Raw genomic sequence first — 15,621 nt, forward strand, 5'->3', positions numbered from 1 at the left:
TAGATAATTGCTTCTCAATGTGTAGTACAAACAGTTGCTTCACTGAAACAGAGAGAACAGGTTGTGTTCAGTCTAGTTTCAGTGTGCACTACTGTCCAATAGAGAAAGTCATGGTCAAATTCACATTTTTTAAGAGCATTTCACTATTATAATTGCTTTACTTTGATCCATATCTAACAAAAGGAATAGCAGTAAGTTATAGCTGCCAACTCTGACACTGTAACCCTAGGGTACCTTTTGCTTCTGTATTACTCTAGCTGTGCACAGGTTTAACCTCAATGATTTTAAAAGAGTTATCCTGCGACAAAGTGGAGTAGTACATGCAAAGAGCAATCTTGTGACATGCAAATCTAAAAGCCACATCGATCCACCTTGAAAGTTACACAGCTAACTTGGGATTGTCCCATGGGGAAAATACGTCTGGGATTCCAAATACAAGAATTGCAGTGTTGCTGTTCAGCAGCAAAGCATAACAGGAACTGGAGTTCACAGCAGGAGATAGCAATGAGAAGACCTGAGTCAGGAAGAGAAAGCAAAATATCAGATACAAGTACTGTTCAAGGTTGCCTTCAAGACTAGTTCTGTTAAGTCATTTGTTTCTTGTGGTGTACTTAGTACTGTTCATGGTTTCTTTATTGTCACCTAGTACTTAGTCACCTAGTCAGCATCATGAGCTTAAATCTTTTGCAACAGGAAATTGTGATGTATAATGCAAATGTGTTATTTCTTACCCTATAGCAAGTGTGCAGTCTGTAAAGAGGATGAGAATCGGTTCGATGTTACTTTTCCATTTTCATGAAATAATTCACACTTTTTAAGTCAACAAAATGAAAAGATAACTTTAAAATACAAAGTTAAGAATAATATTTGGAGATACAGACTGGATAGTTTTAATTTGATTAAAAGGAACAGACCTTTTATGGCAGCATATGAAGTAGTGCCACATTAAAGGTAGATGGCAAGTTTTTCTAAGGTACAAAAAGGCTTTTTGGAGAAGGTCTGTACTTTGCTATATAATTTAAAAACAGTAGGAGAATGGCTGTCAGCAGTACAGGTAGGCAGAATGATGCATTTTCACTAGACCTGCAAAAAACACAGCTGCCTGTAGCTCTCCCTCCTCAAAAGCACAGACTCTTACTTTAACTTTCACTTTAAGTGAAAATAGCTCTTCATAGTTCAGACCCTGCCACATGGGAAAAAAACTATCTACCTGAGGTCTTGCTTATGACATTGCAGGGGCCTGGTTGCAGGGGCCAGCATTTCCAGGATAACTGAAGTCTCTCCTGTTTTTTATTACCATGTTCTCCAAAGTTGTGCGTACTGAGGTAAGACTGTTAAAGGCCAACCTCCTCAGTAAACAAAAGCATGGGAGCTCCTTTATAGCTTACTATGATTAAGATTAATATTTCATCTGAGAAGTTTTTGTTTTTTGTTTTTTTTTTTAACTCACTCTTTCTCAACCCACCTATATATCTGTCCAGTTCCCATTCATTTTCTGTGTGCACTCAGGAGCAGGCTGAGAATTTGCAGAGAACTTTCTCTTCTGAATGGCTCAGAATGGCTCTACTCTTTTGAAAAACTTTCTTTGTAATATGAAGCATGTAGCACACTAGTCATTACGTATGGTCAAATAACCTATAAGCCTCTGTAGAAAGTGTGTACATGCATGTATTTATTTTTCTTCTTAAGTTCCCTGCTAGGAAAAAAATAAAATAAAATAAAAATAAAAGAGGGCATGTTAGGGATCTTGTATAGCTATCAACAAATAAAACAGATTTTCTTAAATATTCTTAAATAGCATAGGACTTTAGGGATATTAGGTCACTGGCTGCTTTTGTTTTATTTCCTTCCCAAAATTTTAGTGTTTGGTAAATTGTGAATCTCACTTACAGCTCCTCCTTGTGATCAAGCACCTTCAAGGCTTATCAGGACCTAGTAGGAAGCAGACAGTCGGAGCCTGCAGACAAACCTGTTGACACAGCCGGCTGACATGGGCAGCCCAGCCCCAGAGAGGCAGCCAAACCTTTTCCTCTCAGACAGGTCACCGACAAACTGCCTAGTCCTGCCGCATGTATATTCCCCATTCTTTTATTCCACTGTATATATTAGATGGCACTTAAACAGCCATCTGATACACTGCAGAAATACTCAGAGCAGAGGCCTCTAATCAGGTTTGTTTGCAAAGACAGCAAGTGTGATCAACACGTTTTTCAATGAGACTGACTGAACATTACAGTCAAATGGCACATGATGGCTAGGAAGCATTTGAATGAACTCACGGACATACAGTACTCTCCTGAAATTTGTCAAGTTCATTTGTCTATGTTGAAAATGAATTCTATCCTCTGTATTCAAAAAGCAAAGGGGCTTGGACATCAGCAACACTTATTTCTATCAGAAATGACATCATAGTCATGACACTGTTCATAGAGATGTTTCTCAACAGTAGCAGAAGTTCTGCTTTTTAACTAGTACCAGAAATTATTTATACGTCCTTATGTGTTGATCACGAAATGTGATTTCTTATTAATACTGTTAGTTTAATTTGAGTTTGCTCTTAGAGTTGTGGTGAGGTACTAATGGTACTGCAAGGAAGTCAGTCCAACCAGAGCCATGCCTGTGCTGCACAGAAACGTACAGAATGGTACCAGCTTTTCACACCGACAAAAAAAAAAAAAAAAAAAAATCACTGCAGCAAGAAAGTGACAAGAACCATATTGATGGTAGTTTTCATGGAAAATACATGAGGCCTGAGCCTGGTACAAAATTATGCTGATGCCAGTGGAGCTTCACATCAGTATGCTGCTTCAGATCTCTCATTCAGCGTGATAGGGCAATGTTCTAAGATATCAGCTCTTCCGTATGGATGGCAAGTGTTACAGGTCTACATTCAAATAATGTTGCCCTATGAATAAGGTTGTACCAATTTAGAACTGCTGTATATTTGATCTCGCCTATCAGATTTCCAAAAGGTTGTCCTCTGATTTTACTTTTACAGTGCTGGTTGTGCTCTCATGCAAACACCATAGCTACTAAACTATTTGCTCATATAAAGTTGCAGACATGATGTTACTGATACAAAACCTCATGTCACGTTTGTAGAATGTATCAGAAAATCCCAGAGGCTTTCCCCTCCCTTTTGAAATCAAATTTGTTTATTATGTATTTGAAACTGTACAAGCTGTTGTAATTTAAGCTCCCTAGCTCAGGCCATAGCCTTACCATAGCCATTAATCTAAAAACTAAATAAATAAATATATTGCTCTGTATACATTGAGCATGTCAGAATTTGGAACTGTTATTCCAGCTCTCCTGTGTCATATATCAGTATGTGCAGTGAGTGGAAGGTATCACTGTATTAAAATCATCACATCTCCGTTACTCCGCACGGTAAGATAGGAGTACAGGTCATAGCACGATACCGACCTTAAGTTTTAAACTCTTATTTTTCATGCATATTTGCAGTTTCTTAGGGGCTATTTAATTTAGTGTGCCAAAAAGAGCTTGAAACTTTACAATGTTTATGTTGGCAATATTTAGATCCTTATCATAAGAAGTGTGTAATCAAAAAGCACTTGAAAATGAACAATGAAATTGAAAAGGTATCAGCATGGACTGCATTTCTTTAAAACTCTGGCAGTTTTGGAACCTGCACCATGTTGGTAGGAGGCCTCACTGGGAAGTAAATCTCTGTGCATGATGAGGTGATAGAGAATAAACAATCTGTATGATAGTGTTTTTATGGAGTCTCCTCTGTGTGTTTCCAGAGAGAGCTGGTAGCTTAGCTGATAAAGGGAGAGTCTCTGTGCAAAGCTGGTATGGTTGGATACTCTATAGTGTATTAAATCAGTTAAAGTAGAGGTAACAACTAAAGTAGAAGTCAAAATAGTATCTGTAAGGAATTAAGACAGAAATGCTTTATTCAGGTTATTTTTTTTCTTTATATGTTAAACTTGACAAAAAAAATACTGATTTTACAATAGGATGCATTTTCATTTTTAGGATCTACAAAACTGTTTTCGAGAGCAGATACAACTTCAGGCCCAGGTGAGACTTCTGGAACATCGTGTGAAACAGCAGCGGTTAAAAATTATACAGCTTTTAGAGAAGAAAGAGATACAGTACAGTGACAGAGGAGATGAAAACAGTGCCATTGACTTGGGAGGAAAAAGGCAGTATTCAGGTTAGAAATGAAGCTATTCTTTTCATTTCCGTTCATTGTAGTGATACCCAGAAGCTTTAGCACAATTAGACCCATTGACATATTGTTTTGTAGCTCACAGAAAATGGTTTGTTTAAAGCACAGTATTCAGCTGTTACCTAGGCCTGTGTTCATAAATCAAATCTGGATTGAAGAGGTTTATTTATTTATTAATAGCACATAATTAAAAAGAAATCAGTGAAAAATACATTTAGAATCAGTATCAGCAATGCAACTGATAATAGTTTGGTGATATCCCGGTTGTTTTTTAATCTGGTTGATGATCAACTTCAGTAAATTTCATCACTGATAATTCACTGTTTCACATTATCATTTTAGAGGCAACCATCATCTCAGAAAAGATAGTTTCAGATATTGTACTCACACACAGAGTTTGTAAACTCACATTCCTATAACGTCTGGTTATCTTGGTCATGTTACCACCAGGGGGTTGTACAGACACCCTGACATCTATGATAACTCAGAAGAAAGTCATGCTTGCTACAAAGAGCTATACCTTTCAAGTGGTTGGAAGGAGAATGTGGTAAAATGGTTTCCTTTTACTTTTTGTTTATTTTAAGTGAGACATCATGATGGAAAAAATATATTACACAGTAGCTGTATGATCTACTTTGTCTCTTGATTTCTTAATAGATTTTAAGATGGCATTTTGACAGACAAAGCCCAAAAGGATTTTAGGGGCTTATCTATCTTTTGACTGCTTTTGCAGTCTTTTCTTTCTCAGCTGCAAACAGTAGTAAGGTTTCAGTTGACGTTTCTCTCAGTATAAGAGAGAACTGTTTAGAGGAATACTATAAATAAAAAATAATACCGAACCATAAGATGCTAGTATAGTTAACAATACCAATAATAATAATAATAATAATAATAATTGCAATAGATAATTCTAGTGGCCTGTTCCTCATAAAATGAAACCATTTGCAGACTATGCTCGTTATGGGGAAAATATGGCTTTTGTGGTTTTGCACATTGAAAAGGACTGGTTTCTGTTACAAAAAGGCAAATCATGCTAAAGAATTGCAAGTACAGCACCTCTGCAACCCTGAAGCTTTTGAGCATTCCCATCTAAGAAATTCCTAACGAATTAATTATCTCCTAAATGTGGTAAAACTGTTGTTGTGCTGTAGAACATACTTGTCCTAATAACTCTTAGAGTTACATCCCAAATGATTTAGCTTAATACAGGTAAGGCAGATGAACTAAATGACCAGGAAGGCCTCAGAGGACAGAGAGATTACTAAATGCAACTACCTTAAATTTACAGTGTTCTTCCAACAGAACATTTTGAAAACTGGCATGTAGAAGTAGAAGCTGTTCAGTATACCATTACTAATCTTTCCCATTTTAAGATGCTTAACTGCCAAAAATTGGCAGCATATTACAGTCTTAGGTCAAATTGCTAACAGACCAAGGAATACTAAAATGTCTTTGGTATTCTGTGTTATCACCAGTAAAGATGTTCTCCATCACAATTGTACTTTTATTCCTTTAACATTGGGGTATAGTGTTTTAATTGCTAACCCAAAATGAATGTTTGAATCTAGTTTGAAAGCTGAAAGTTTGATTCTAATTGCAGAATAGTTTAAAGAAGGAGTTTTAGAAATTATTTGAAAGGCAGTGGGATTAAAGAAGTAATATCTTAGAGACTCTTGTTGTACAAGAGACAGCAATATCCCAACATATATTAAGTCCTCCATACTCTGCTAATTAAGTAACTCATTCAAAAATAGGATGTCTCTGCAAAATAGGAAAAATCATGAAACAGATGGACACATGGCTAGCAATTTAATGACCTTACTTAACTGGAACTTAAGATGCTCAACACCCAAGTCCAAACCCCAAACTGATAAAGACACTCAAAACAAAACACCTGCCATGCACAATCCTCTTGTTTAATACAATAGGTGTGCGAGTTCTGATCTGTAAAGTCCCTGAAGCATCCATGTTTACAAAAATAAGCCTGAAATTGTGATATCTGGATCTCTTATATTCTTAATGTTGCAAAACTGTGACTGAGTTAGGTTCAGCTCCAGACTTCACAGTTTCTAAAATACTGGGTTTAAGTTGTTTTTATTCTGGTGGTGATCTAGTCTCTCTGCAGTGGAAGAAGACAGTGTGTTAATCCGTCATTGCTGGAGTGAGGTCCAAACTCATCTAAAATAATAAAAATTCCCAAACAATAGCTGGATTGAAAAATACAATTTGGGGGTGTGATTCTTGGATGGTGTTGCTTTCTAGTTGTCCAGCACTAGAGAGTCCTAACTTCTATAAGTTTTAATAAGCTTGCTTGAATATACTTGTAGTATTTATGCTTCTGGAAGAAATCACAACATAAACCAAGGCATCACATATAATAAAACACCATTAAAATAAAATTGAAAGCAGTTATGAGTTTGACTTGAAATTTTATTTATATATTTATTTACATATTCAGCATCCTAGAAGACTTTTTTATTATTATGGTTGACTTATTTTTTACTGGAAAAAATTATTAAAACCACATTCAGATGAATGTCTTTGTCCTTTGTCCTCAGTTTATTTTCTTAAAATGTGATTCTGGATAACAAATCTAAGTTCTTGTTTTCAGTATCTGCTGATTCTTCCCCCTCCTTCCCCTTCCCCCCCCCCCTTTTTTTTTTTTACTTTCCTATAGCTTGGTAAATGTTTTTCCCCATTGATATTGCACTATTTCATTCAAGCTGCTGTAGCATTTTAATGTCAACAGAGTTGGATAATTTGGAGTTAGACAATGAGGAAGGAATTCCATATATATACCTGCTTAAGATTAAAAAAAAGTATTTCTACAAGGCACTCAAACATTCTCTGCAAAAACATCTTGGTTGTTCTTTAAAGGGTGTCTTTTTTTTTTTTTTTTCCCTCTTATGGTTTGTTCAAATCCTGGCATAGCTATTTGTTTTCATTATAAACTGTTTATTTTTTTCTCTGTCTAATCTTCACTGATGTTTTCACTAAGAAGAAATATAATAGTTCACAAAGTTCCAATATGGCCTGGAAGTTCAGCCAACACGTTCATAATGCATTCAGGGAAAATCTTGCAGTTAATAAGCTCTACTTTTGCCAGGAAAAACAGAAATGTTGAAAATTATACATCTTTTCTGTATGACTGCTTGATGGTACGTACTGATTACATATAAACAAAGAATTCCTTTCGTTTCTTAGCTCCTAGAGGAAAAAAGATTATGCAATTACATTGCTGTTACATTTTCATGAGCTCTGAATTCTGTCATTGCTTTCATTAAAACCAACCCAAACCAGACTTAAAAATTAGTATCAAGATGAAGTGGTATGATTTTAGACATACATTGGGCTTTTAGGGGGATAGTCTTCTGTGTATATTTGCACCTCTTTGATACAAGGGACAACAGTATCAGGTCCAGCAATTGTTTCCTCTTTCTAACACTGGTGATTCCATTCTCTCCTGTTCAGCAGTTCTGCTGGGGACTGACACAGAAGCACATCTTTGTTTTTGAAGATTACCGAGTGGTTTATATGTAGAGAAATTCTATGATTGTAACAGGATTCTAATGTGGATTATACCACTGTAAATTGGAAGTGGCGCCACCTAAACCAGAGGAATTATTTTGCTAGTTGAGTGAAGACAGAAATAATAGTATTTTATGGTGGAAAAAAAGATTCTTTCACAGAAATGTCAAAATAATTATAGCTCAATAAAGTTTTAAAGCAACATAAATACAAGAAAATGCCAAAAAGTCATAAAAAATGTATTTGCAGAGGTATTTGCTTTCTATTAGCCAGGTTCATATGTGACTTTACCTGACATGGTTTGATTTCTTTCATCGACTTGTTTTCTGGTTTTGCCAGTAAGTATAGGATTAAAAGAACTGTGTCCAATGGATGTTTTATGAACAGATTGTGCTGAAATCTACAACGATGGCCACAAGCAAAGTGGATTTTATAAGATGAAACCTATCCAGAGTCCTAATGAATTCCTGGCCTTCTGTGACATGTCTGAAGGGGGTGGTTGGACTGTTTTTCAGAGGCGTTCTGATGGCAGCCAGAATTTTGATAGGTAGGTACTAGACTTGGTCATTAAAACTGGAAACAAAGTGGAGAAACATAAAACCAGATGGAACTAAGTTAAACATTAACTTTAGAATTATATGAAGTTATTATGTCAGATAAAAAGTAGGAACAGTTATGCTGTGGAACAGCCTCCAGATGAGGTATCACTTCTGGCTCTGTCACAAACTGTCTGTATGATCCAAATCAATTCTCCTAGGTCAAGTCAACAAAGTATTTAAGATCTAATTTCACACTCTTCATAGCATCCATCTTGTTGGACTCGGTGCAGTGTGCACAATGTTAGACAGAAAGATAAATCAATACAATGTCCTTGAAACAGGAAGACATCTCTTTTAGTCTTTTTTCTGACAACTAGTGCATTTTACATAAGGACATTTCAATGTCAAATGCATTAACTATTTTTGGAGCAAGGACTCTTAATGCCAAGCAAAGGACTACCTTGTGTTTTGCAAATAGTAAAAATGTAAAAAGTATGTAAAATGTAAAGAGTATGCAAGCTATATTCTGGAAATAAAATACCATTGGCACACAAGTATGAGAGAAACCCATCATGAAGTAATTTGTATTTCATAGTAAAATGCCTCCAGGGAAGATAAAATGTGTGAGCACTTGATATGTGGACATGTAAGCTCCTTACCTTTGCCAAGACTCAAGCATTTAGAGGGAATGCCCAGAAGTGAAATTTTTGGTGAAATTTTTATATATTATATATATATATATATATATATATATATATATACGCAAATATTAGAAACAAGAAGAAGGTTTGTAGGACATCTGTTTTGTCCAATTTGTATTTCAGATATCTACATCCTTATGTGGATCTAAGGCTTGTTCAGCCTGGAGAAGAGAGGGATTCAGTAGGACCTAATAGCAACCTGTCATCCTACAAGGAGATCACTAAGAAAACTGAGTTGTTTGAGAAATCCTTGAGAAAATAGACTCCTCACAATAGTGTCTCTTGGGTGTGTGAGAGACAATGCACATAAATTGAAAGAAAGAGTTCAGGCCAGATATAAGGAAAATCTTTTTCACTGTGAGAATGATCAGGCAGGTTGCCCAAAGGGAGTGTGAAGTCTCTTCAAGACCTGACTGGACAATGCCCTTAGTTACCTGGTCTGATCTCATGACTGACCCTGCCTTAAGCTGGATATTGGACTAGACGACCTCCCAAGGTTTTCCTTCAGGTCAAAATATTCAGTGATCCATGATTGTATGATAAAATAAATATTCAAACATACTTCTTTTGTTACTCAAATTAGTAATTTATGCTCCTTTTCAGAGGCTGGACTGACTATGAAGAAGGCTTTGGAAATTTTGTTTTGACAAATGGTGAATATTGGCTTGGAAATAAAAATCTTCATTACTTGACCAGTCAAGGTAAGATTTGCATGGTGACAATAATCTTCTGTTGTTTCTGTTTCTTTGTTCTTTCCAGGGCATTTTTTGTTGGAACAAATCTTGAGTTGTGTTGTTTGTCTGCATGGACCTCCCCAAAGTTTCAGAACAAAATACATTTGAATATGTATTGAATATGTATATAAATCTGTATTGGAATAATTCTAATTTTTTCGAAGATGAAGAATGTGAATAAAGACAGACATAGCAAGATATGCCTTAATGAGCATAAAGAAATAATAATAATAAAAAACACGTAATATGCTGTGATGATATGGATAAGATTCATGATAAAAACATAATGAGTATTTTAATATTGTACTGTAATGCTCTGCTTTGAGAAGTAGTGAGATAGACTAGTTTAACAAAAATAATTGTTATTGTCTTTTCTTTAGGGAACTATACTTTAAGAATTGATCTAACTGATTTTGAAGGAGAACGGCGTTTTGCACAATATACAAGATTTGGAGTTGCCGGTGAAGAGGTAATTAAATATTAAATAATGACTGGGAGCTTTATTGAAAATGAAGATTCTATAGACAGAGACACTAAACACACATGTTCCCTTATTTTCATAAAGATTTTTTTAGAGCCTTATTAACTTGTATTCTTTCTTACAAATGCTTCCAATTTTCAAATATCTAACAATAGTCATTTATATGGATATACTGATTTCATTCTTTCTGTAAATTGGATGAATTATTTTTTCTAGAAGTCATGGATAAAAGCATTTTTCTGTTTTCATTTATATGTCTAACAATAACGGTACACAATGTTCTGATTTGTTAATATGTACTGAAAACTAACTCTAATGTTTTTATGTTGCTTATGCACAAAGTTATTGACAAATTTTACCCTGGTAAGCATCTGTACAGTCCCTTGTTAGCTAGTATGCAGTGCCTAAGTGCCATGACAATACTGGGCATAGTAGCGAATGGAACAATGGAACAGGTTAGTTTCTTCTCTGATATGCTAAAAGCTAAAAGACACATTAGATTACTTTTTTTTCTTTTCCTTCACTTTTTTCATTAGCATTCTTATGAGATGAGCTGTGGTGAATATTCTGGCACAGCTGGTGATTCCCTGACAGGGGGGTTTCATCCTGAAGTAAAATGGTGGGCTGATCATCGAGGAATGAAATTCAGTACTCGAGACAGGGACAATGACAACTATGAAGGCAACTGTGCTGAAGAGGAAAAGGCTGGTTGGTGGTTTAACAGGTATTTTAATTTCATATCTGTATTATCAACTATTCTACTTTGTATGTATTCATACAATAATAACATACAGTCAAAGAAAGGATATGCATTGTTTATTGTAATTGCAATCCGTCCTTGACCCCTACCAGAGATCTCAGTGCTGATAGGACCAAGACCCGCCTTAGAAGTGCCAATACATACTGAACAACTCAAGGTGTCTGTGAAATTTGCCATTTCACTTGCATTTCATTGCCTATTTGCCACGGGCTTTGGCCACCTTTGTTCTCAGACAGTAAGGAGGAGACAATTTTGTCCCTTTAAGGTAACCAGTGTTTACACAAGTAGGTCATGTAGAGTTTGCAGACGTATCCCTGCTGTACTTCATTCCTGCATTTCTCCTTTGTTTCACTAGACTAGATGCAGCAGCACGGACGAATGTCTGATGAGTTAAGCTAGTGCTGGGTTAATAAACCATAGTTTTTTCACCTCAGTTCACAGCATTTCATTCTTGTTATCCTTTCTACATGTATATCAAGATGGGAATGCATCCACTCAGTTTCTCTCAGTGCACATGACTGGACTAAGAGGAAAAAAATAAATAAATAGGGTTCAGTAAAAGAATTTTAAGACAATCCCTAAATACAAAATAGCAATTCAAAAGAAAGGATAAACCTTAGCACTGCCTGTATAGCCAACTATGTTGTTTCACAAAATTAATTAGATAAATCTAGCCATAAAGAGAAACGATGTAATGTATCTGTGTAATAGATAGCTTTAAAATACAGCTCTGGGAAGCATAGTACTCTCTCACCGTGATCTCAGTTCACTTGGCAGGAACTGCCAGGCTGGATCAACTCCATTGTTTCCCTCTGTTGTGTCATCCTTTGTTTCTGTTTTTTAACTCCTCTTTTTCCAAATTCTGTTTCAATAAGTAGTCTTAAGCTGTGACCAGTTTAGCTTATAATGAGGTAGCTATTTCCCCAGTGTTTCACAATTAATTAATTATTTAAGTATATTTCAGGGATGGTAGGTTGGCAGATTATTTGAGAAATATAGAAAAAAATCACATGTAGACATTTATTTTTTTTTTTTCAGTTTTCATAAAGGATAAGACATAAAAGAGAAAAGCAATTGTGCTGGAGATACTTTTCCAATGAAATCAGAACTTTTGTGGATTTAGAGGAATGTCTAGACTTCAAATAGCACAAAACTGTGATACCATGACATGGAGTTTATTAACAGAGAATCATCAATCACTTATAGTCAACTACATTTTCTTTTTGTCTTTTATAAACTTTCTTTTTCTTTTTCATTTATTTTTTTTTTAAATATCAGATTGGTCCGACCAGAAAAGTGATCCCTTTGCAATAGTAACTGCATGGCATAATTGACAGTTATGAATACCTTGTAGTTGGTGCTACATAACTACTAAAGATAGCTGACTCCTACCAGGCTAGTTCCTATTATGGCTGTGTGTCTGACACTGTTAAAGGGACAGTCTGTCTGGATAATGAAAGTGAGTGACTAGTAGTGTTATTCCACTGTCTTGCTACTGGCTTTTTAATGTTAAGCTTAATAGAAAACTGAATCCTGCAAAATACTAGAGATTTTTGCTATTCTGAAATCCTACCCAAAAGAACAGCGCTGGCAGACCCAGAGAAAGGAAAGCACCAAGAACACAAATATGTCATGCACAGATTAGCAGACATAGAAGGAATTAGTGTTCTTGGCTGGTTTGTATAGGAGCTCGCAGCTAGGCAGGAATTTTCTGTAGCCAGCTCTATGCTATCTGGACTAATGAAATATAGAAATGTCCAGATAATATGAATACCAAAGGATGTGATACAAGTGAGGCACAGGAAATAGCTCAGATCTCATTTAAACCCACTGGTTTTGCTCCAGCTCTGCACTTGTTAACTTGGACTTCTGCAGCAGAATGGTCTCTCTGTGTGACTTTGTAAGCAGAGATTTGCAGCTTGGATGCAAGTCCCCAGAGCTTCCTTCTCGCTGGTACTACACCCAGTTCATAGGGCTTCCTTCATCCAAGATGCTGCACAGATCAGTAGGTTCACAATGGGAAAATAAGAGCTAACGAGTCTGTTTGGACATGAGCACGTTGTCTCCCCCAGCACTCCCAGTTCTCCCAGAGAAGCAACTCCGTCTCTCTGCGTCTGTCATACAGTTAGCATATAACTCAGATAAAATGTCCAGGGGTAATTGGGAGTTGACTGTGCCTCTGAAACTATTGCTGTGCAGTTTTTTGCTTTAAAAAATGGCCTATCAGAAAGAAGAGAGGAACACAGGCTAACTCTAAGGTGATTATTGACTTGTGAGTAATGAATGTTGCTTCATATCATATTGCATGCCAATTATTTCTTTAGTATGTCCAGTTACTTCAGCCTGTATCTAGTCTATTACAGAATACTGCATATTCTTGGTCTTAATGCCTCCCAGCACTAATTACAAGTTAGTACTGGCTCATATTACTGGCGATAAAATCAACTTTTGACTGTTTCCAATAGAAGAAGTAGAAGAAAGGATTCAGCTGATCTAGATAACTCTTATCAATTATGATTCTTCTACCAAAATGTTTTGATTCAAAGTAAATAAAGTGTCTGCTCAGTGCAGGATTTGTATGGCTAGAAAGGCTGTGTCAGCTCTCATACAAGTTTGTCCTTATCAAAAATGAAGTCACTGTTGATATCTTAAGTTTATTCTCAACCAGCTTATTACCAAAATCCAGCTTAAAACTTGTAAGCAGTAAATAAGCATATGTGTAAGAGAATTTTTCTACGAGATTTTTATCACTGTTTCTATTTCAGTTCTCAAAACCTGTTGTTAATAAAGTGTAAGCAAAGCCAAAGGGACTAGGATTTGCCAGTAATAATATCCATTTGGACTGTTTTCTGTTTTAATATTTTCTGAAGTCTGCTTTGGAAATCCATTGTGGTGTGGGACAGTTAGATATTAACAGCACTAATAACAAAATACTGAATTGGCAGATAAGCAAAGCAGATTTATTAATGTGTGCTGCAGAAGAAACAACCATTTTGCTTTCCATATATACACAAGGATCTAGATTTCCTCCCTTCTCATAGAAATGCCAAATGAGTATCAAGATTGTGGTGGTATCTAGTCAAGCCTTTTGGGTTTTGATAGCTTTTAGTAGCATGTTTAACAACTGTAACAACATTTCTATTTCGGTGTGTCTAACAGCCAAAAAGAATGTAGTTTGTATAATCCAATAAAATGCCAGCTCTGATGATCCAGTGAAGTGGTACATATATGTTTAATTAGCTATAATAATATTATTGTTATTAATTGTTAACAATAAAAAGCATCACTATTTCTTTCCTAGAGTTTTGCTTGTTGTATGCTTTGCTGCTACACATGACCTGAAGGACTCTGGAATCACTCTCCATTGAAACAGATTAGCAGGCAAAACTCAGAGATCTACTGATGTCAGAAAACTTGTAGAAAGCATAGAAATAACTTTTTGTTTCAAAGATGCTGTAAGCACTTGCGGTTGTCCCCTAATTAAACTCTGCACGCACGTTTAGGGGAACTGAAGTCCACAAATGTAAATTTTTGCAGCTGTCAGACTGGGCTGTTAACAACATAGTGACTTTTTGATTTGCAGAGAAATCACAAATGCTCTCCACATTTGGACTAAGACTAATTTATGTTTTCCTTTACTTTTCCACCAGGTGTCACTCAGCCAACCTGAATGGTTTGTACTATAAAGGCCCCTATACTGCGAAGACAGACAATGGAATTGTTTGGTACACTTGGCATGGGTGGTGGTATTCTCTGAAATCTGTTGTAATGAAGGTCAGACCAGCAGACTTTGAACCTAATATTGTTTAAGTATTTTGTTAAGATGATTTGTCCAGTTAATCTTTTAGCAAATCAATCCAAACTAAAACGGATGGGCAGATTTTTGCTTCTCATATATGCTTATATAAATCTGGAATAATTCCTCTGCAACCAAAAGCTTTATGAGACATAAATCAGAAGAGAATCTGGCCTATGAATTCATAGATACAAACACTACTGCTAACATGTCTATGGGTTTGTTTGTTTGTTTAAAAAAGGCAGAGTTTGCCTAGGAATAAGGACATCTTCGTAAACATGGAGCATTTTTGTCTTGGAACAGGTTGCACAGAGAGGGTGTGGGTGCTCCATCCCTGGAGGTGTCCAAGGCCAGGCTGGATGGGGCTTTGGGCAACCGGATCTAGTGGGTGGCATCTCTGCCCATGGCAGGAGGGTTGGAGTTGGATAATCTTAAAGATCCCCTCCAACCCAAGCCATTCTGTGATTCGATGATTTTATGAAAAGTGCCTACAAATCCTTTAACTTTTTTAATAGAAAAATATATTGTCACTGTCATGTCTCAAAAATTAAAATGAATTGTATGCATTGCACACAAAAAAATATCTAAATAGAACCTTAAGGTTGGTTTACTCAGTGGATATACTTTCTCTAGAATGAACCAAGGCTTTAGAAGAAAGCTGTTGTCTGTAAATTCCTCTGATTTATTCGTTGCATGTGTTGTGTACAGAACATATATAAAAAACATAAAGAATGATGCAGGAAACTAGAGGAAGAGAAGGGATGCTACAAGGCAAGAATCAAATGAGCTTCTAGAGATTTCATTTCAATCAAAAATTTTCAGATGGTCAGTAATTACACCTTTCTTCTTTTTGGTATCCACATAGATATCCTGGACTTTAATAT

The 15,621-nt window shown here is 36.0% G+C and overlaps 1 protein-coding gene across 1 annotated transcript in view; it reads left to right on the forward strand.

Annotated features, from left to right (window-relative positions):
* FGL1 (fibrinogen like 1) overlaps positions 1 to 15,347 on the forward strand; it is a 28,766-nt gene extending 13,419 nt beyond the window's left edge. Inside the window, exons 8-13 of the mRNA XM_084517483.1 lie at positions 4,003 to 4,183; positions 8,114 to 8,273; positions 9,570 to 9,667; positions 10,081 to 10,169; positions 10,718 to 10,905; positions 14,592 to 15,347. Of these exons, the coding sequence (XP_084373609.1) occupies positions 4,003 to 4,183; positions 8,114 to 8,273; positions 9,570 to 9,667; positions 10,081 to 10,169; positions 10,718 to 10,905; positions 14,592 to 14,751 (876 nt within the window). The 3' untranslated portion in view covers positions 14,752 to 15,347. The remainder of the gene's footprint in view (positions 1 to 4,002; positions 4,184 to 8,113; positions 8,274 to 9,569; positions 9,668 to 10,080; positions 10,170 to 10,717; positions 10,906 to 14,591) is intronic.
* The last annotated feature ends 274 nt before the right edge of the window (positions 15,348 to 15,621 follow it).

The sequence above is a fragment of the Aythya ferina genome (assembly GCF_964211825.1).
Source record: "Aythya ferina genome assembly, chromosome: 4".
In the NCBI taxonomy this organism is placed as follows: domain Eukaryota; kingdom Metazoa; phylum Chordata; class Aves; order Anseriformes; family Anatidae; genus Aythya; species Aythya ferina.